Source organism: Onthophagus taurus, chromosome 8 (assembly GCF_036711975.1).
Source record: "Onthophagus taurus isolate NC chromosome 8, IU_Otau_3.0, whole genome shotgun sequence".
Taxonomy (NCBI): Eukaryota; Metazoa; Arthropoda; class Insecta; order Coleoptera; family Scarabaeidae; genus Onthophagus; species Onthophagus taurus.
This window is the reverse complement of record NC_091973.1, coordinates 6,101,076-6,123,116: the sequence shown is the minus strand read 5'-3', so window position 1 is coordinate 6,123,116 and position 22,041 is coordinate 6,101,076. Positions and strand designations below refer to the sequence as shown.

Below are 22,041 nucleotides of genomic sequence, written 5' to 3'. Positions count from 1 at the left end.
AATTAACATTCATTCGCATCACGAGATTAAACTCACTATAATAATTTTAATTTCTAATTTACTCTTTAAAAAACCTTGGACGACCACACCGCGAACTATCCACTTATTCAATCTGCAACAATTTAACAACAAGAGATTTTACCATATCTTAAAATAAAGCGCATTCTTTTCATAATCTAATATACAATGTTATATATAATTATAATAATATAAAATAGCACACAAAATTTAAATATATTTAACACATTTTCAAACAACCATTTATTTGTTTTTAAAGGAAATATCAAAATAAACATTAAAACGTGATAAGAATTTATTTTTTATTAAATTATCAATTTTATTTATAAAAATCTAAACATTACTTAAACAATTTGTATAATAACGAGAAGATAGGTACAAAATAAATTTAATGTTGGTATTTCGATAATAGAGAGCGCTTCTACACAATTATACAGGTGGTCCATTTAATATAAGACTTCATTTTAATAAGATTCATTTTACATAAAAATGAATCAAATGAAAGTTATTTTGTGCGAAGGGATCTAAATAATTTTTTTATTCAAATAGTTTTAAATATTGTTTATTTATAAAAAAAATGATTAATCTACAAGTATAAAATTTATAATACCCTGCGCGACTAACTAAAATAAATTTGAAGGAAAGACATTACGCAAATATTCAATTCATTTTGAGTCATTTTATTGATTTTCGAGAATTGTACCAACTTAGAAATCTTCGTGGGCTCATGCACAACAACTTTGCTAAAGATCATCACATGATTAAATGCATAGTTTACGATTCTATAAAGACACACAGAAAAACATTCATTTTTAAATATACAGAATGATTCATTAGCTCTATGACAAGCTTTGGCAGATGAAAGGTGATGCGATTCTAAGGAAAAAATGTTATATGAATATGGGTCCGATTCATTTTGGTTAAAGAGTTACAAGCCTTTGAAAATTTTACACAGTTTAATAGGCAAATGAAAATGTAACATAAAAAATAAGTTTAAAAATTACAAAAATTGTTCGAAATGTCCGCCTTCAGCTTGAATGCACGCTTCACATCGACGAAGTAAAGATTTGCAACAATCGCAACAATAATTATGAAACAAATACAGAGTTGGCTGTGGTAACAAAACTGAGTTCTTTATGTCAAACATTTCAATTTACTCTATTCTGTGTGTTTCAAAGTTTATAATTGTCAGAGTTTTGATCGAAAACGAAAATGCATGTATTTACGACTGAAGAATATGCAGATATTATTTTTGTATACGGGCTTTGTAACGGAAACGCTCGGCAAGCAGCAAGAGAATACCTTCGTAGGTTTCCAAATAGACATCAACCTGCCCATACAGTGTTTAGTGCATCATTTCGCAGACTGAGAGAAACAGGTAACCCCGCTCAACTACATCCGTTTCATCGTCAAAATGTTCAAGCATTACATCCTGGAGATACTGAGCAACGCTTAGCATTTTGCCACTGGATTATTCAGCAACATGCTCAAAATAATAACTTCATTTCCCAAGTTCTGTGGTCTGATGAAGCGTGTTTCACTAGGGACGGCATAAATAATTATCATATCGAACATGTGTGGTCCTTGCAAAATCCACATGCAATTAGACCAGGAAGATTTCAGCAACGGTTTAGTGTAAACGTTTGGAGTGGCGTTTTTAACAATTCTTTGCTACCTGTATGGGTGATAAATGAACGCTTAAATGCAAATATGTACAGAAATTTCTTGGGACATAACCTTTTCGATTTTATCGACGACGTACCACTTAACATCGTTCAAAATATGTGGTATCAGCACGATGGTGCACCACCACATCGAGGAAGAGAAGTCATCGCTTGGTTACATGAACATTTTCCAAACAAATGGATTGGCAATGGAGGTCCAGTAGTCTGGCCACCACGATCCCCAGATCTAAATCCGCTGGATTATTATTTCTAGGGACACATGAAGCAGCTTGTGTACCATGTAGAAATTACTACCCGTCAGCAACTACTGGACAGAATTCAAGATGCAGCTAATAGCATACGGAATGATCCAAATATCATACGTCGTGTGATAGAATCTTTACTTCGTCGATGTGAGGCGTGCATTCAAGCTAAAGGCGGACATTTCGAACAATTTTTGTAATTTTTAAACTTATGTTTTATGTTACATTTTCATTTGCCTATTAAACTGTGTAAAATTTTCAAAGGCTTGTAACTCTTTAACCAAAATGAATCGGACCCATATTCATATAACATTTTTTCTTTAGAATCGCATCACCTTTCATCTACCAAAGTTTGTCATAGAGCTAATGAATCACCCTGTATAGATGTTCAAATATTTCCCCACTCACTTCAATACATTTATTAACCCTTCTACTAAAACTTTCTTTATATCTTAAAAGGTTTTCTTGGCTACTATTTCTGCATGCATTTCTTATCCGATCCTGCATGCGATAAACATTATCCTTAAGGACAACATTAGCCTCCATTTCTTCCAGTGTTATCTCTTCTCCTCCTTGCACCTCTCGCTCTCTCTCTCCCAGTCTTCTCTCTTCCACCCCTCCCAATAATCCCATGAAGTAGGTTCTCCATTCAGTCATTTGTATCCTCTTCCTCATCCTCTTTAAGTATCTCCATACCTCATTTTCCTCTTTCAACTCCTTAATCTTCTCAGTCTCCCTTTCCTTCAGTTCCCTCCTCTTTTTTCTCGTATTCTTCTTTGTATTTTCCCCTGGCCTCTATATATCTATCTATCTCTACCTCTCCTCTCTGCCACTGTCTTAATTTCCTTATAGCTTCTCTCTTGGCCTCTTTGCATTTCCTATCCCACCATTTGTTTCTTCCTAGTCTAATCGCCCCCCTAACCACCTCAACTAGTTCATTCAACCCGTCGGTCCTCTCCACCCTCTGACCCCAGCTTGCCAACTTTCCCCTATAATGTTCTATCCTCTCTTTCGACCAATCTACCCTAATTATTTTCCACCGTGTTCCAGTATCTTTCTGTTCCTTCTTCCCCTCGATCCCTTTATGCTGCTATTATGAGGCTGGTGATCCGACTCTACCAACGCAACCCAACCCAATCCTAAATGTTTCTATCCTCTCCCACATTCCTTGGTCCATTACCACATAATCTATCACTATGTATAGGTATATTCCCCTTCATCTCCTTCCTCCATATTCCCATTCAGTATTTCGATCAGGAAAACGTTCTCGATACAAAGTTATACTATCAGCAACTTTTCTGCCACTTTCTCCATAAATAAAAATCATTTCGACTTTTTCTGCGACACTTAGAGTGTCCATAATTTAATGGCTTAGTTTAAACACTTTGCCTTAATGTAAAACGATGGAATTAATTCAGAATTTGTTGCCAAGCAGTTTTTATGCAAATTTAGTTTTGCCTGTTATATTTTAAAACAGTTCAACCAATTAAGTCTCTGAAAGCGATATTCTGAAAATGTCGACATCAGCAGCTCCACGAACTCTTGTTCTTTTAGACCTCTTTCCAAAGGCATTTCCGACGAGCCAGGTCACCCGATATACCTCTTCTGGATTTTTTTTGAGCATTCTTAAATAATATTCTAAGAATTAAGAACTAAAGACAATGTATCGAAGCGGGTAGGAAAATGTTTAAAAATTCATAAATCTTATTTGTTCTTGCTAGATTATAAACGTTGGTTAATTGTTCCTAAAGAAAGATGTTTTGCCGTTCTACTGGCAAAACCACACAATAAATTTTTTTTATTTTTTTTTTAATTACTTTACTTTTATCCACAGATTCAGATTTTACAATAAAATATATAGGGTGCCATTTAAAAAATTGGTTGTGACCTTCATATAACCTTGAAAATAAGGTCAAGGTCAAAAAACGCACAGAACAACTTTCATTTGGTTCATTTTTATGTAAAATGAACCGTTTTGGAGATAATCGCTTGTCTCACGTTAAATGAACCATCCTATATATTAAAATAATTTTTTAACATTGCTACTCACATTGTAATTTAAATCTATACCTCCTAATTTAAATTTATGTCTCATCTGTACATACATAAATCATATTTATTTAAATTTAAATATAAAGTTGGTAAGATTGTAACCACTTAATTATTATTAACAATTCTAAACCGCAAATAAACACGATAAGATAGGCAACCGTAAACAAATTCCCAAAAAACCTAATCTTATCGGCCAACCAATTTATAACCCCGATTTAGCCCCAAAAAAAATCATTCCTTTTCAAAAATTGTGAAGTGTGCCACAATGATCGTAACAGAAGATATTTTCGATAATTTTAAAGACTCTGAAGGTCAAATAATTCCTATAAAACGCTACACTTGGCGTAATTGCAATGGAATAACCGTTCAAGTGATCGCTTATGGGTCAACAATAACGTCGATTCAAATTCCGGATAAAAATGGCGTTTTTGGTGATATTGTTATGGGGTTTGATGATATGGCGGGATATCGAAATTCTTTAAATCCTTATTTTGGCGCGACTGTTGGTCGAGTGGCGAATCGAGTTGGTTACGCTCGATTTTTTATCGGCGATCAACAATATCAAATATCGGCGAATTATAATAATACTCATCAACTTCATGGTGGGTTTAAAGGTTTTGATAAAGTCGTTTGGGAATCTTTTAAAAACGGGGATGAAGTTGTGATGAGTTATGATTCGAAGGATTTAGAAGAAGGTTATCCCGGAAACGTTTTAGTTAATGTTACGTATTGTTTAACGGATGATAACGAATTTATCATCGATTTTAAAGCGACCACCACAAAACCGACGTTTATCAATTTAACAAATCATTCGTATTTTAATTTAGCTGGACACGATAAAGGTGCTGTTGAATTATATAAACACGTTATTAATATAAACGCTGATAAAACAACCGATGTTGATCAAGATTCTATTCCTACTGGAAAACTTTTAAATGTTGCTGGAACGATTTTTGACCTACAAATTCCTAAGATATTAGGAGACGTTATTCATAAAATTCCTGGATATAGCGGTTACGACCATAATTTTTGCATCAATAAAGGTGTTAAACAAGAAGAAGGATTTATTGCTAGGGTTTGTCATCCACCGAGCGGGAGGACACTCGAAATTTATAGTAACCAACCTGGTGTTCAATTTTATACTTCCAATTTTTTACCTGATGTAAGCAAAACTTTTTAATTTAGAAAAAATTTAATATCATTTTTTTTAATAGCAATCAAAACCGGGTGATGTTATAACAGGAAAAGGGTCTGCGAATTATTACAAACACGGAGCTCTCTGCTTAGAAACTCAAAATTACCCAGACGCCGCTAATCACGTAATTATAAATTTATCATCTTTATTGATATTATTTTATTAATTTTTTTTATTTAAGAACAACTTTCCAAAGTCGATTTATAACCCAGGGGATACATATCATCACAGAATCGTATACAAATTCTACATAACAACATAAAAATATTGTTATTGCTAAAATATTGTTTATTATTGTAAAGAAGGGATACGTAATAAACTTATTATATCATATTAATAAGCCCAAAAATTTAGTTAGATATGTTTAATACAATAAAGTAAAATATAATAATAAAAAAATTAGACCTAGAACGGCTAAACCAGAATGATTCTTGTTCTAGGTATAGTGTTAGTTCTAGTAACAGTGCTACTGTAAAACTAGAACTAACACTATACCTAGAACTAGAATCATTTAGGTTTAGCCGTCTTTAGAGACGTGCGGCTAAACCCGAATGATTCTAGTTTGAGGTATACTGTTATTTCTAGCAACAGTGCTAGTGTAAAACTAGAACTAACACTATACCTAGAACTAGAATCATTTGGGTTTAGCCGTCTTTAGAGACGTGCGGCTAAACCCAAATGATTCTAGTCCTAGGTATAGTGTTAGTTCTAGTAACAATGCTAGTGTAAAACTAGAACTAGCACTATACCTAGAACTAGAATCATTTGGGTTTAGCCGTCTTTAGAGACGTGCGGCTAAACCCGAATGATTCTAGTACGAGGTATACTGTTATTTCTAGCAACAGTGCTAGTGTAAAACTAGAACTAACACTATACCTAAAACTAGAATCATTTGGGTTTAGCCGTCTTTAGAGACGTGCGGCTAAACCCAAATGATTCTAGTCCTAGGTTTAGTGTTAGTTCTAGTAACAGTGCTAGTGTAAAACTAGATAACACTATACCTAGAACTAGAATCATTTGGGTTTAGCCGTGTTTAGAGACGTGCGGCTAAACCCAAATGATTCTAGTTCTAGGTATAGTGTTAGTTCTAGTAACAGTGCTAGTGTAAAACTAGAACTAGCATATACCTAGAACTAGAATCATTTGGGTTTAGCCGTCTTTAGAGACGTGCGGCTAAACCCGAATGATTCTAGTTTGAGGTATACTGTTATTTCTAGCAACAGTGCTAGTGTAAAACTAGAACTAACACTATACCTAGAACTAGAATCATTTGGGTTTAGCCGTCTTTAGAGACGTGCGGCTAAACCCAAATGATTCTAGTCCTAGGTATAGTGTTAGTTCTAGTAACAGTGCTAGTGTAAAACTAGAACTAACACTATGCCTAGAACTAGAATCATTTGGGTTTAGCCGTCTTTAGAGACGTGCGGCTAAACCCGAATGATTCTAGTTTGAGGTATACTGTTATTTCTAGCAACAGTGCTAGTGTAAAACTAGAACTAACACTATACCTAGAACTAGAATCATTTGGGTTTAGCCGTCTTTAGAGACGTGCGGCTAAACCCAAATGATTCTAGTCCTAGGTATAGTGTTAGTTCTAGTAACAATGCTAGTGTAAAACTAGAACTAGCACTATACCTAGAACTAGAATCATTTGGGTTTAGCCGTCTTTAGAGACGTGCGGCTAAACCCAAATGATTCTAGTTCTAGGTAGTGTTAGTTCTAGTAACAGTGCTAGTGTAAAACTAGAACTAACACTATACCTAGAACTAGAATCATTTGGGTTTAGCCGTCTTTAGAGACGTGCGGCTAAACCCGAATGATTCTAGTACGAGGTATACTGTTATTTCTAGCAACAGTGCTAGTGTAAAACTAGAACTAACACTATACCTAGAACTAGAATCATTTGGGTTTAGCCGTCTTTAGAGACGTGCGGCTAAACCCAAATGATTCTAGTTCTAGGTATAGTGTTAGTTCCAGTAACAGTGCTAATGTAAAACTAGAACTAACACTATATCTAGAACTAGAAACATTCGGGTTTAGCCCAACGTCTCTCAAGACGGCTAAACCCGAATGATTCTAGTTCTAGTAACAGTGCTAGTGTAAAACTAGAACTAACACTATACCTAGAACTTTTAAATGTTGCTGGAACATTTTTTGACCCACAAATTCCTAACATATTAAAAGACGTTATTCATAACATTCCTAAATATAGCGGTTATGACAATAATTTTTGCATTAATAAAGGTGTTAAACAAAAAAAAGGATTTATTACTAGGGTTTCTTCATTTCTTCATCTGATGTAAGCAAAACTTTTTAATTCAGAAAAATTTTATATGAAATAAAAAATATTTTTACTGCTAAAATATTGTTTATTATTGTAAAGAAGGGATATGTAATAAACTTATTATCTATTAATAATATTTAATTCATATTCCATTAATATTAATTAACAATAGAAGAAATTATATGATATTAATAAGCGCAAAAATTCAATTAGATATGCTTAATACATAATAAAGTAAAATACAATAATAAGAAAATTACTACTCAATAATTGCTAAATAAAGCTAATGCTTAAAATTCTAATGTAATTCTATATGAAATTAATTAATTAACATTAAATTAATTGGATTTTTGGCCAATTAAACCTTCAACAACGTTAGAAGAGGGTAAATTCCAATGAAGTTTTTCTTTTAATAAATTGTAACAATCTGGTGACAATTTATAAAGAGTGGTTAAAAATTCTGATTCGTTCTGACTAAAATTCGACTGTTTTTTGAACAAATTTATTGTCAAAGCGCCCAAAAACGTTGGATGGACCTTACCTTTAATGGTGTTCAAATTAAGTGTATTAACTTTTCTTAAATTCGATTGTAATAAAGCCTTTTTAAGCGAGGCTATTTGTCTACTGTGGTTATTAATTTGTTTTAACACTTTCTTTTTCACACTGTATTTATTTTTGGGGTGTTTCTGATTTTCTATTTGTTTCTGATTGTTTTCATTCGAAACTGTTTCAACTTGGTCGTCAATTATCATTTTTGTATCAACAGATTTCGACTCTTCAACTTCTTCATCCACCGGTTCATCTTCTATGTTTGGTTGAACATACACGTATTCAATTGGAGCCATTTGAACCTTTTTGGGGTCGGATCTTGTGTAACCTGTGGTTGTGGTGATTTCCATTATGGTTGTTGAGGCGCCCTTTTTCTCAATTGTTGGTTGTTGCGTTTCTCCATTAAATACAATTTCGTAATTTTCTGTTGTATCTGATTCTTTGTTTGTGTTGACGAAAACGTAATTTTTTCTGATGATGTTTCTAGATAGTAACAGTGTTAGTGTAAAACTAGAACTAACACTATACCTAGAACTAGAAACATTCGGATTTAGCCAAACGTTTCTCAAGACGGCTAAACCCGAATGTTTCTAGTTCTAGCTATAGTGTTGTTCTAGCAACAGTGCTAGTGGAAAACTAGAACTAGCACTATACCTAGAACTAGAATCATTTGGGTTTAGCCGTCTTTAGAGACGTGCGGCTAAACCCATATGATTCTAGTTCTAGGTATAGTGTTAGTTCTAGTAACAGTGCTAGTGTAAAACTAGAACTAACACTATACCTAAAACTAGAAACATTCCGGTTTAGCCAAACGTCTCTCAAGACGGCTAAACCCGAATGATTCTAGTTCTAGTAACAGTGTTAGTGTAAAACTAGAACTAACACTATACCTAAAACTTTTAAATGTTGCTGGAACAATTTTTGACCTACAAATTTCTAAGATATTAAAAGACGTTATTCATAAAATTCCTGAATATAGCGGTTATGACAATAATTTTTGCATTAATAAAGGTGTTAAACAAGAAAAAGGATTTATTACTAGGGTTTCTTGATTTCTTCATCTGATGTAAGCAAAACTTTTTAATTCAGAAAAATTTTATATGAAATAAAAAATATTTTTACTGCTAAAATATTGTTTATTATTGTAAAGAAGGGATATGTAATAAACTTATTATCTATTAATAATATTTAATTCATATTCCATTAATATTAATTAACAATAGAAGAAATTATATGATATTAATAAGCGCAAAAATTCAATTAGATATGCTTAATACATAATAAAGTAAAATACAATAATAAGAAAATTACTACTCAATAATTGCTAAATAAAGCTAATGCTTAAAATTCTAATGTAATTCTATATGAAATTAATTAATTAACATTAAATTAATTGGATTTTTGGCCAATTAAACCTTCAACAACGTTAGAAGAGGGTAAATTCCAATGAAGTTTTTCTTTTAATAAATTGTAACAATCTGGTGACAATTTATAAAGTGTGGTTAAAAATTCTGATTCGTTCTGACTAAAATTCGACTGTTTTTTGAACAAATTTATTGTCAAAGCGCCCAAAAACGTTGGATGGACCTTACCTTTAATGGTGTTCAAATTAAGTGTATTAACTTTTCTTAAATTCGATTGTAATAAAGCCTTTTTAAGCGAGGCTATTTGTCTACTGTGGTTATTAATTTGTTTTAACACTTTCTTTTTCACACTGTATTTATTTTTGGGGTGTTTCTGATATTCTATTTGTTTCTGATTGTTTTCATTCGAAACTGTTTCAACTTGGTCATCAATTATCATTTTTGTATCAACAGATTTCGACTCTTCAACTTCTTCATCCACCGGTTCATCTTCTATGTTTGGTTGAACGTACACGTATTCAATTGGAGCCATTTGAACCTTTTTGGGGTCGGATCTTGTGTAACCTGTGGTTGTGGTGATTTCCATTGTGGTTGTTGAGGCGCCCTTTTTCTCAATTGTTGGTTGTTGCGTTTCTCCATTAAATACAATTTCGTAATTTTCTGTTGTATCTGATTCTTTGTTTGTGTTGACGAAAACGTAATTTTTTTCTGATGATGTTTCGCGGAAATTCGGAACAACTTTGAATTCGTCTTGGTCGAGGGTGTAAACTATTGGTTCTGTTGATTCTTCTTCATAAACAGGGACCAAAGTGCCGTTTTTAAAACTATAAGTGCTTATTGGGTCATCAGATTTATGCTGCATGCTGTCAGTGTCCAAGGTAAATATTGTTCCATCTTCATTTGCTGGTAATATATCAATGTTTTGAAACTCCCCTGAGTTATCATTTAACACTTCATCTTCACACCCAACACCCAATGTGGGAACTGCGTTATGAACCAGGCGTTTTCGTAGCGCGTTTGTGAAATAACACTTTTCAAAGTGTAAATCACAAACCACTTTGTTGCGTAATTGATCGTCGGGTAAAACGAAGAAATCTGGTCGACGAGCATTGCGAATCCACTCGTTGCATCTCTCCTTATGCTTAACAGGATAATGAAAAAAATGGAGATCACCATTGGTTTTTGTAGCACTTTGACAATTACGAAAGCTACATCTGCATCCCCCCATGTCTAAAATCACAATAAATCGCCGATTATTACTGTTACAAAATCATAAAACACCTAAAAACCGTTATTACTCTTGGCTTATTGAGCGTCTAAGATGCATAACCTCACTTTTCTTTAATACAACGCTTTGGGTACTTACTGGCTTGATTTAAACATATAAATGTTGGGCTCTTTGAAGACTGCGTGGTGAACGGTAGATTTCAGGCAAAAACTTTGCTGATTTTTAGATGTTTGGGTAAGAAAACATTAATAAATTAATAGTTTGGAAAAGCGCCCTCTGAGAAATTTCTTGGGAATTTTGTCAAATACACGTGAAGTTTGCGCTATCAAAAATGACGTACAAAATGTCTCCAAAAAATATTTAGGGATATTCAAAAACTGTAGAATCTAAAAGGAATATAAGTTTTGTTTATAGATTATTAATATGCATGGTAACAGTGTTAATGTAAAACTAGAACTAACACTATACCTAAAACTAGAATCATTTGGGTTTAGCCGCACGTCTCTAAAGACGGCTAAACCCAAATGATTCTAGTTCTAGGTATAGTGTTAGTTTTACATAGTAACAGTGTTAGTTCTAGTTTTAATTGTTAAGCAGTGCTAGACCAAGAACTAGAATCATTCGGATTTAGCCGTCTTGAGAGACGTTCGGCTAAATCCGAATGTTTCTAGTTCTAGGTATAGTATTAGTTCTAGTAACAGTGCTAGTGTAAAACTAGAACTAACACTATACCTACAACTAGAATCATTTGGGTTTAGCCGCAAGTCTCTAAAGACGGCTAAACCCAAATGATTCTAGTTCTAGGTTCTAGTTCTAGAATTAGAATCATTTGGGTTTAGCCGTCTTTAGAGACGTTCGGCTAAATCCGAATGTTTCTAGTTCTAGATATAGTATTAGTTCTAGTAACAGTGCTAGTGTAAAACTAGAACTAACACTATACCTAGAACTAGAATCATTTGGGTTTAGCCGCACGTCTCTAAAGACGGCTAAACCCAAAGTAACAGTGCTAGTGTAAAACTAGAACTAACACTATACCTAGAACTAGAATCATTTGGGTTTAGCCGCACGTCTCTAAAGACGGCTAAACCCAAATGATTCTAGTTCTAGGTATAGTGTTAGTTTTACATAGTAACAGTGTTAGTTCTAGTTTTAATTGTTAAGCAGTGCTAGACCAAGAACTAGAATCATTCGGATTTAGCCGTCTTGAGAGACGTTCGGCTAAATCCGAATGTTTCTAGTTCTAGGTATAGTATTAGTTCTAGTAACAGTGCTAGTGTAAAACTAGAACTAACACTATACCTAGAACTAGAATCATTTGGGTTTAGCCGCAAGTCTCTAAAGACGGCTAAACCCAAATGATTCTAGTTCTAGGTTCTAGTTCTAGAATTAGAATCATTTGGGTTTAGCCGTCTTTAGAGACGTTCGGCTAAATCCGAATGTTTCTAGTTCTAGATATAGTATTAGTTCTAGTAACAGTGCTAGTGTAAAACTAGAACTAACACTATACCTAGAACTAGAATCATTTGGGTTTAGCCGCACGTCTCTAAAGACGGCTAAACCCAAAGTAACAGTGCTAGTGTAAAACTAGAACTAACACTATACCTAGAACTAGAATCATTTGGGTTTAGCCGCAAGTCTCTAAAGACGGCTAAACCCAAATGATTCTAGTTCTAGGTTCTAGTTCTAGAATTAGAATCATTTGGGTTTAGCCGTCTTTAGAGACGTTCGGCTAAATCCGAATGTTTCTAGTTCTAGATATAGTATTAGTTCTAGTAACAGTGCTAGTGTAAAACTAGAACTAACACTATACCTAGAACTAGAATCATTTGGGTTTAGCCGCACGTCTCTAAAGACGGCTAAACCCAAATGATTCTAGTTCTAGGTATAGTGTTAGATTTACATAGTAACAGTGTTAGTTCTAGTTTTAATTGTTAAGCAGTGCTAGACCAAGAACTAGAATCATTCGGATTTAGCCGTCTTGAGAGACGTTCGGCTAAATCCGAATGTTTCTAGTTCTAGGTATAGTATTAGTTCTAGTAACAGTGCTAGTGTAAAACTAGAACTAACACTATACCTAGAACTAGAATCATTTGGGTTTAGCCGCAAGTCTCTAAAGACGGCTAAACCCAAATGATTCTAGTTCTAGGTTCTAGTTCTAGAATTAGAATCATTTGGGTTTAGCCGTCTTTAGAGACGTTCGGCTAAATCCGAATGTTTCTAGTTCTAGATATAGTATTAGTTCTAGTAACAGTGCTAGTGTAAAACTAGAACTAACACTATACCTAGAACTAGAATCATTTGGGTTTAGCCGCACGTCTCTAAAGACGGCTAAACCCAAATGATTCTAGTTCTAGGTATAGTGTTAGATTTACATAGTAACAGTGTTAGTTCTAGTTTTAATTGTTAAGCAGTGCTAGACCAAGAACTAGAATCATTCGGATTTAGCCGTCTTGAGAGACGTTCGGCTAAATCCGAACGTTTCTAGTTCTAGGTATAGTATTAGTTCTAGTAACAGTGCTAGTGTAAAACTAGAACTAACACTATACCTAGAACTAGAATCATTTGGGTTTAGCCGCAAGTCTCTAAAGACGGCTAAACCCAAATGATTCTAGTTCTAGGTTCTAGTTCTAGAATTAGAATCATTTGGGTTTAGCCGTCTTTAGAGACGTTCGGCTAAATCCGAATGTTTCTAGTTCTAGATATAGTATTAGTTCTAGTAACAGTGCTAGTGTAAAACTAGAACTAACACTATACCTAGAACTAGAATCATTTGGGTTTAGCCGCACGTCTCTAAAGACGGCTAAACCCAAAGTAACAGTGCTAGTGTAAAACTAGAACTAACACTATACCTAGAACTAGAATCATTTGGGTTTAGCCGCACGTCTCTAAAGACGGCTAAACCCAAATGATTCTAGTTCTAGGTATAGTGTTAGTTTTACATAGTAACAGTGTTAGTTCTAGTTTTAATTGTTAAGCAGTGCTAGACCAAGAACTAGAATCATTCGGATTTAGCCGTCTTGAGAGACGTTCGGCTAAATCCGAATGTTTCTAGTTCTAGGTATAGTATTAGTTCTAGTAACAGTGCTAGTGTAAAACTAGAACTAACACAGAATCATTCGGATTTAGCCGTCTTGAGAGACGTTCGGCTAAATCCGAATGTGCTAGTGTAAAACTAGAACTAACACTATACCTAGAACTAGAATCATTTGGGTTTAGCCGCAAGTCTCTAAAGACGGCTAAACCCAAATGATTCTAGTTCTAGGTATAGTGTTAGTTCTACATAGTAACACCGTTAGTTCTAGTTTTAATTGTTAAGCAGCGCTAGACCAAGAACTAGAATCTTTCGGCTTTAGCCGTCTTAAGAGACGTACGGCTAAACCCAAATGTTTCTAGTTCTAGGTCTAGTGTTAGTTATTGTTTTACACTAACACTGTTACTATGTAGAACTAACACTATATCTAGAACTAGAATCATTTGGGTTTAGCCGTCTTTAGAGACGTGCGGCTAAACCCAAATGATTCTAGTTCTAGGTACAGTGTTAGTTCTAGTTTTACACTAGCACTGTTACTAGAACTAACATTATACCTAGAACTAGAATCATTCGAGTTTAGCCGTCTTGAAAGATGTTTGGCTAAACCAGAATGTTTCTAGTTCTAGATCTAATTTTCTTATTATTATATTTTACTTTATTGTATTAAACATATCTAATTAAATTTTTGCGCTTATTAATATGATATAATAAGGTTATTACATATCCTTTCTTTACAATAATAAACAATATTTTAGCAGTAAAAATATTTTTATGTTGTTATGTAGAATTTGTATACGATTCTGTGATGATATGTTTCCCCTGGGTTATAAATCGACTTTGGAAAGTTGTTCTTAAATAAAAAAAATTAATAAAATAAGATCAATAAAGGTGATATATTTATAATTACGTGATTAGCGGCGTCTGGGTAATTTTGAGTTTCCAAACAGAGAGCTCCGTGTTTGTAATAATTCGCAGACCCTTTTCCTGTTATAACATCACCCAGTTTTGATTGTTGTTAAAAAAATGATATTTTTTTCTAAATTAAAAAGTTTTGCTTACACCAGGTAAAAAATTGGAAGTATAAAATTGAACACGAGGTTGCTTACCATAAATTTCGAGTGTCCTCCCGCTCGGTGGATGACTAACCCTAGCAATAAATCCTTCTTCTTGTTTAACACCTTTATTGATGCAAAAATTATGGTCGTAACCGCTATATCCAGGAATTTTATGAATAACGTCTCCTAATATCTTAGGAATTTGTAGGTCAAAAATCGTTCCAGCAACATTTAAAAGTTTTCCAGTAGGAATAGAATCTTGATCAACATCGGTTGTTTTATCAGCGTTTATATTAATAACGTGTTTGTATAATTCAACAGCACCTTTATCGTGTCCAGCTAAATTAAAATACGAATGATTTGTTAAATTGATAAACGTCGGTTTTGTGGTGGTCGCTTTAAAATCGATGATAAAATCGTTATCATCCGTTAAACAATATGTAACATTAACTAAAACGTTTCCGGGATAACCTTCTTCTAAATCCTTCGAATCATAACTCATCACAACTTCATCCCCGTTTTTAAAAGATTCCCAAACGACTTTATCAAAACCTTTAAATCCACCATGAAGTTGATGAGTATTATTATAATTCGCCGATATTTGATATTGTTGATCGCCGATAAAAAATCGAGCGTAACCAACTCGATTCGCTACTCGACCAACAGTCGCGCCAAAAATAAGGGTTTAAAGAATTTCGATATCCCGCCATATCATCAAACCCCGTAACAATATCACCAAAAACGCCATTGTCTAGTGTTTGTTTTAATTTTACACTAACACTGTTACTATGTAGAACTAACACTATACCTAGAACTAGAATCATTTGGGTTTAGCCGCACGTCTCTAAAGACGGCTAAACCCAAATGATTCTAGTTCTAGGTATAGTGTTAGTTCCAGTTTTACACTAATACTGTTACTAGAACGTTCCTGCCGGAAATGTCCCCGACCGAAAAATCTTCGAAAACATTCATCAGACGTCTTCTACAGACGCTATAACTAACAATTTTTGATACTCTTCGTCACTTCTTAGTTTTTTTAGATTATTTGCAAGCTGTTGAATTGTTTCAACTGGTGCACAAACCGTGCACTTTGGGCTTTGTAGTAGAAGATTTGCTCTGTTGACATCTAAAAGTACATTGCATACATTGCGATACCAAATTATTGTAATGCATATGCCCTGATAATTTAACTTCTCTAATATATTGCTTGCTTCTACTTTAGTATTATTTCCATGAGAATCCAGCACAGACGTGTCTTCTACAATACCAAAATGTGACGGGACAAAAATCTAATGGACCTGATCGCATTTATCCTACTTTCCCACCTCGAAGAACATACAGGTTTTAAAGTTAAATTAATCAGATGTTTGACAAGAATAAACCATCTATAAGTGGATGCAGAAAAAAATTATACAAGCTTTGTATTATTCCAAAAAAATTGACCATTTCATATTATAATACAAATATTTCATACTTGATTCTCCAGCATTATTTAAAACAAGATTAATAGAGTGACAGGAGCAAGGAACAAATAACGCTCTCGGATTTATATTTGAAATATGGTTTTGTAGTCCGTTATTCATACCTTTAATATTGGCTCCCCTGTCCTCTACAGTTGTAAATGTCTAAACCTAGTACTTTTATTGTGTCTAAAAATATAGATGCCAGACCGACTCCTGTAGTGTCAGTTACTTCAATAAAATCAATAAAATGTTCTACCACCAAATACGTATTCTTTGATTCGGTGTTAACAAATCGAATTATTAATCTAAATAGTTCTTGGTGGCTGATATCGGGACTTGTTTCCATGATTACAGAAAAAAATTCGGCTTTTTCGCCATTTCTATAATTTTGCTCTAAATGGCAAATTTAATCCAGTTAGTGTAAGAATAATTTCTGATAGTCGTGATTAATATCAGTTTTTTATGCCTGAGAGGAACGTGGTTTCGGCCGTCCCTAATTTTGACACACACTTAGCATTACTACCGGCTGATTTACCTCCACGTATTGTATTATGTCAATGGATATTGCAAACATTAGTTCGCATCCCTCTATTCATCCCTCGAATAACTTCTGATAGTCGTGATTAATATCAGTTTTTTATGCCTGAGAGGAACGTGGTTTCGGCCGTCCCTAATTTTGACACACTCTTAGCATTACTACCGGCTGATTTACCTCCACGTATTGTATTATGTCAATGGATATTGCAAACATTAGTTCGCATCCCTCTATTCATCCCTCGAATTTTCATAATAATCATGTGTGAGCAGATGAAAATCCACATGAAGTATGTGAAGATCATTTTCAACATCAATTTTTCTTGAATGTTTGGGTTGGAATTGTGGATGATTATCTAATTGGACCGATATTTCTACCAGGAAGACTTACTGGTATGGTGTATCGCAACTTTTTGGCAGAAACGCTGCCTGAGTCTCTGGAGAATGTTTATGCACGATGGTGCACCACCACATTTCAGTTTGGTTGCTCGTAATTTTTTAACAGCAACATACGGAATCGCTGGATTGGTCGAGGTGGGCCACACGCATGGCCTGCTCTATCCACAGACTTAAACCCCTTGGATTATTTTTTCTGGGGATCTCTGAAGTCATTGGTGTACGCTATCCCAGTGGAGAATTTGGACGATTTGCGAAATCGGATAATTGCTGGGTGTAACTCAATTAGAAACGACCCTGGTGTGTTTGAAAGAGTTTGGCAGTCAAGAATGCTTGTATTCAGACTGGAGGAAGTCATTGCGAACATTTATTATAGATTGAGCAACTTTACATAAAATATTCTTAGAATAGGCTAAAGAAAAACCCCTTGAATTTTTGCCGCATGTTTACCTAACACCTTGTATATAGTGTTAGTTCTAGTAACAATGCCAGAGTAAAACTAGAACTAACACTAAAACTAGAAACATTCGGGTTTAGCCAAACGTCTTTTTCTAGACAAAAACCCGAATGGCAAAATTTATTTAGATTGCGCCGTTTAATGTTGTTGATTTCAGCTCATCCCATTATTCGGAAATATTATCTACAGCATATTGAAGTGCGCCAAAACTCATTAATTGACAATTTGCTATCGGTTTCATTAGGGTTTTTCTGCAAGTAATAAGCTTTTAATGTTAGTACTACTCCTTGATCAATTGGCTGAATCAGGGTAGTTTTTGTTGGATCTCCAAACAACAGGTAATCTAGTCTTATCTATTCCTTTTAAAGCTCTTGGATTTTCGGACGTATATATTAAAAATGGTTTGAGTTTAAAATCTCCAGCCGCATTTGTTTACTAGATACTTTAAATCCCGGCATAGCTCTTTTTGTTAGAAATAAATGTTCTATCAGGTATTCTTTTCCAGCATAGGGCCGTTTCATTTGCATTAAAAATTTGTTATGGATCGTATTTACCTCTTTCAATAGTTGATTTCATTTTAATGCTCTGCAAGTTATGTCGCCTATTGAATTTTTTAAACCAACCTCGTCTTGCCAAGAATTTTTCACATTGTTGGACCGTCATTTGTCTCTTCACTATTCAAACGTACAAAAATAGATATTGCTTTTTTCTGGATATTCATTTGACTCACCGCCATTTTTCGTTAATTTTTGTTTTCAATCCAGATTATTAATAATTACTTCATTTTTTCCATTTTGTCACTTGGTTTGCGTGAAGGAACAGAATGTATAGGAAGGTATGAGTGTATACATAATAAGAGTTAGTTCTAGAAAAAAAAATCGAATCAAATGGAATCTATATATTTACCTACCATATTAATTTTTGAACGTAATCAAAATCATCCCAATAAATATCTTTCATAAAAAATATTCTAAGCGTAACAACATTAATGATAACATAATAAAAAAATTCAAAAATAATAATTTTATACGTAACATTTCGAATATTTAAACGAAACAGCACAAACGGAATTAAAAAGTATCTAACTTCAATCATTTTTTGCAATATCAACACGAACGTGGTACAAAAAACATAAAATATAGTTAATGTTACATCATTTTGCGCAGTACTTACAAACAACATACAATAAATCCCGAACAAATACGGAACGATCATTGCGAATCGAAACAAAGAAATTTTTTCGTAAAATCTAGACCAAATATAAAACGTGTAGTGTCTATTATCAGCTAATAAATACGGATGAACCAAGGTGTTGTAACGAACAATAAGCCCCATTGCAATTATGGCGATAAAAAAACAAATTGGTCTTTTACAAGCAAAATTTAAAAACGACGGTATTAAAACTAAAAAATGATGCCACGCAAAAATCAAAGTGAAAGTAGCAAAATAAAATAATTGTGGAATGTGTATAACCGCAACATGCGCCGTTTTATCTCCCACGACAATCCCTTTATTAATAACCAAAAAAGCTAAGAACCCTAAAAATAACATCACATAATAAAATGAATTTACCATCACAGAAACGGGTAATTTTTTTAATGCGAATACATTTTTGAAGTCGTTATACGAAAAGTGCTTAACATCTCTATCGGTAATTAACTCGTTTTTAACAACCTTTTTCGATTTTAAACAATAATGAAAATAATTATTCAAAAAATATCTTCCAAAAATGAAACCAACCCAAATCACGTTAGTTTGTCTTATTAATATAGTTACAAATCCGGCCAAAGCAGCAAATAAATGCTTGTTTTCTAACGATGCCAAAATCATGATTAAAACGAACGTCAGTGATATAACATCCGTGTAATACAAATTATTAAAAAAATACAAAGGGGGTAACAGCGATAAATTTAAAGCAGACAGCCATGATTTATTTCTCGAAAACTTTGGATTCAACTTATGGATGGTTTTAGAAAAAATAATAAAATTAACTAAACCGGATATAAAACTTATATATCTTAAACCGTAAGTTCCGCATAAGTTAAATGGTCCTAAAATTAGCGATGATATTAAATATAGCCCAGGAAGTGTTGTGATCTTCGGATTCCACTAAAAATAATATCAAAAATTAGATAAAACTATTTTATGTGGCTGAAGTTAGATTCATATTTGAATCTGTACCAGATTCAAATTCATAAAATTACAGTTGACCAGACAAGTATTGAACATATCAATTGAAAAATCGTTTTCTAAAAGTACAGAAGTTGTAGCAATCTGCGACTATCCTGGATAATTTGAATAGACCCTCTAATATGTTCCCTGTCTACCCTCACCCCCAGATACTCATCGATTTTAATAGCAGTCAAAAATTATTTTCTCGAAAACTAAGGACTGCAGCACCCTGGGACTAGTCTAGATCATTCGGTTAGGTCCTCTGGTATAATTCTAGCCCACCCGCACCCCCAGATTTGCCGAGGGGTGAATTTTTTTAATATTTCTCGTTTTCAATAGCATACTTAGATATTATTTTCTCAATAGCTAGAGACTGCAACACTCTTGGACTAGTCTAGATTATTGCATTAGGTCCTCTGGTATCCTTCTAGCCCACCCGCACCCCCAGATTTGCTGTAGGGTGAATTTTTTAATATTCCTCGTTTTCAATAGCATACTTAGATATTATTTTCTTAATAGCTAGATACTGCAGCACCCTGGGACTAGTCTACATTATTGCATTAGGTCCTCTGGTATCCTTCTAGCCCACCCGCACCCCCAGATTTGCCGTAGGGCGAATTTTTTAATATTCCTCGTTTTCAATAGCATACTTAGATATTATTTTCTCAATAGCTAAAGACTGCAGCACTCTGGGACTAGTCTAGATTATTGCATTAGGTCCTCTGGTATCCTTCTAGCCCACCCGCACCCCCAGATTTGCTGTAAGGTGAATTTTTTAATATTCCTCGTTTTCAATAGCATACTTAGATATTATTTTCTCAATTGGTAGAGACTACAGCACTCTGGGTCTAGTCTAGATTATTGCATTAGGTCCTTTGGTATCCTTCTAGCCCACCAGCACCCCCAGAATTGCCGTAGGGTGAATTTTTTAATATTCCTCGTTTTCAATAGCATACTTAGATATTATTTTCTCTAGCTAGAGACTGCAGCACTCTGGGACTAGTCTAGATTATTGTATTAGGTCCTCTGGTATCCTTCTAGCCCACCCGCACCCCCAGATTTTCCGTAGGGTGAATTTTTTAATATTCTTCGTTTTCAATAGTATACTTAGATATTATTTTCTCAATAGCTAGAGACTGCAGCACTCTGGGACTAGTCTAGATTATTGCATTAGGTCCTCTGGTATCCTTCTAGCCCACCCGCACCCCCAGATTTTCCGTAGGGTGAATTTTTTAATATTCTTCGTTTTCAATAGCATACTTAGATATTATTTTCTCAATAGCTAGAGACTGCAGCACTCTGGGACTAGTCTAGATTATTGCATTAGGTCCTCTGGTATCCTTCTAGCCCAGCCGCACCCCCAGATTTTCCGTAGGGTGAATTTTTTAATATTCCTCGTTTTCAATAGCATACTTAGATATTATTTTCTTAATAGCTAGAGACTGCAGCACTCTGGGACTAGTCTAGATTATTGCATTAGGTCCTCTGGTATCCTTCTAGCCCACCCGCACCCCCAGATTTGCTGTAAGGTGAATTTTTTAATATTCCTCGTTTTCAATAACATACTTAGATATCATTTTCTTAATAGCTAGAGACTGCAGCACTCTAGGACTAGTCTAGATTATTGCATTAGGTCCTCTGGTATCCTTCTAGCCCACCCGCACCCCCAGATTTGCTGTAAGGTGAATTTTTTAATATTCCTCGTTTTCAATAGCATACTTAGATATAATTTTCTCAATAGCTAGAGACTGCAGCACCCTGGGACTAGTCTAGATTATTGCATTAGGTCCTTTGGTATCCTTCTACTTTCTAAGACAAACCATATTGAAAATATGTAAGAAAATGTTTAAAAATTTCTAAACTTTGAAAGCCCATATCTTAGCCATTTATAAGTTTAGACTACAAATTTGTACACAACTTACAGGAACAGCCTGTATAGTAATATTAATGTTGTGTGAAATGACAAATTTGACACTTATCATCAAATGTCAAATTTAACTTATAAAACATGATGTTTAGTAAAAGGTTAATATAAAATCGTATTTAATTGGAGACTAGAACTTATATAAATCATAAAAAACTTAATTCTACAACAAACATAACCTTACCGTTGTAAAATTAAAATTACAATATTGAAGACCTTGGGAAATATGAAACTCCTCATCTATTATAGTTTTACTTTCTTGATAAATTTTGTTAAATACTATTTGAGATGTAGCTGTATAAATAATTATTACTAACCGGTACATTTTAATTCAGTTCTAATTTTAAGGTTATGTCAGAATTGTGTTGCAAAGGTATGTCTACTTCAGCGCC

General features: G+C 34.0%; 3 protein-coding genes and 1 pseudogene across 3 annotated transcripts; 1 reads left to right on the top strand and 3 right to left on the bottom strand.

Moving 5' to 3' along the window:
- The first annotated feature begins 4,134 nt into the window (after positions 1–4,134).
- LOC111425663 (galactose mutarotase) lies at positions 4,135–5,522 on the top strand. The gene is made up of 3 exons (XM_071198558.1): positions 4,135–5,159; positions 5,212–5,316; positions 5,374–5,522. Exons 1-3 carry the CDS (start codon positions 4,263–4,265, stop codon positions 5,452–5,454), a joined length of 1,083 nt encoding a protein of 360 aa, XP_071054659.1. The 5' UTR covers positions 4,135–4,262; the 3' UTR covers positions 5,455–5,522.
- A 3,716-nt stretch (positions 5,523–9,238) lies between these two features.
- Positions 9,239–10,938, bottom strand: LOC111425403 (uncharacterized). Its single transcript, XM_023059396.2, has 2 exons — positions 10,756–10,938; positions 9,239–10,619 (listed from the first exon to the last, which is right to left on the bottom strand). The coding sequence occupies exon 2, from the start codon at positions 10,615–10,617 to the stop codon at positions 9,415–9,417; it is 1,203 nt and encodes a 400-aa protein (XP_022915164.2). The 5' UTR covers positions 10,618–10,619; positions 10,756–10,938; the 3' UTR covers positions 9,239–9,414.
- Positions 10,939–14,357: 3,419 nt separating this feature from the next.
- On the bottom strand, positions 14,358–15,527 carry LOC111425454 (galactose mutarotase-like; annotated as a pseudogene).
- A 2,909-nt stretch (positions 15,528–18,436) lies between these two features.
- Positions 18,437–22,030, bottom strand: LOC111425310 (alpha-1,2-glucosyltransferase Alg10). Its single transcript, XM_023059257.2, has 2 exons — positions 21,834–22,030; positions 18,437–19,662 (listed from the first exon to the last, which is right to left on the bottom strand). Exons 1-2 carry the CDS (start codon positions 21,972–21,974, stop codon positions 18,460–18,462), a joined length of 1,344 nt encoding a protein of 447 aa, XP_022915025.1. The 5' UTR covers positions 21,975–22,030; the 3' UTR covers positions 18,437–18,459.
- Between the last annotated feature and the right edge of the window lie 11 nt (positions 22,031–22,041).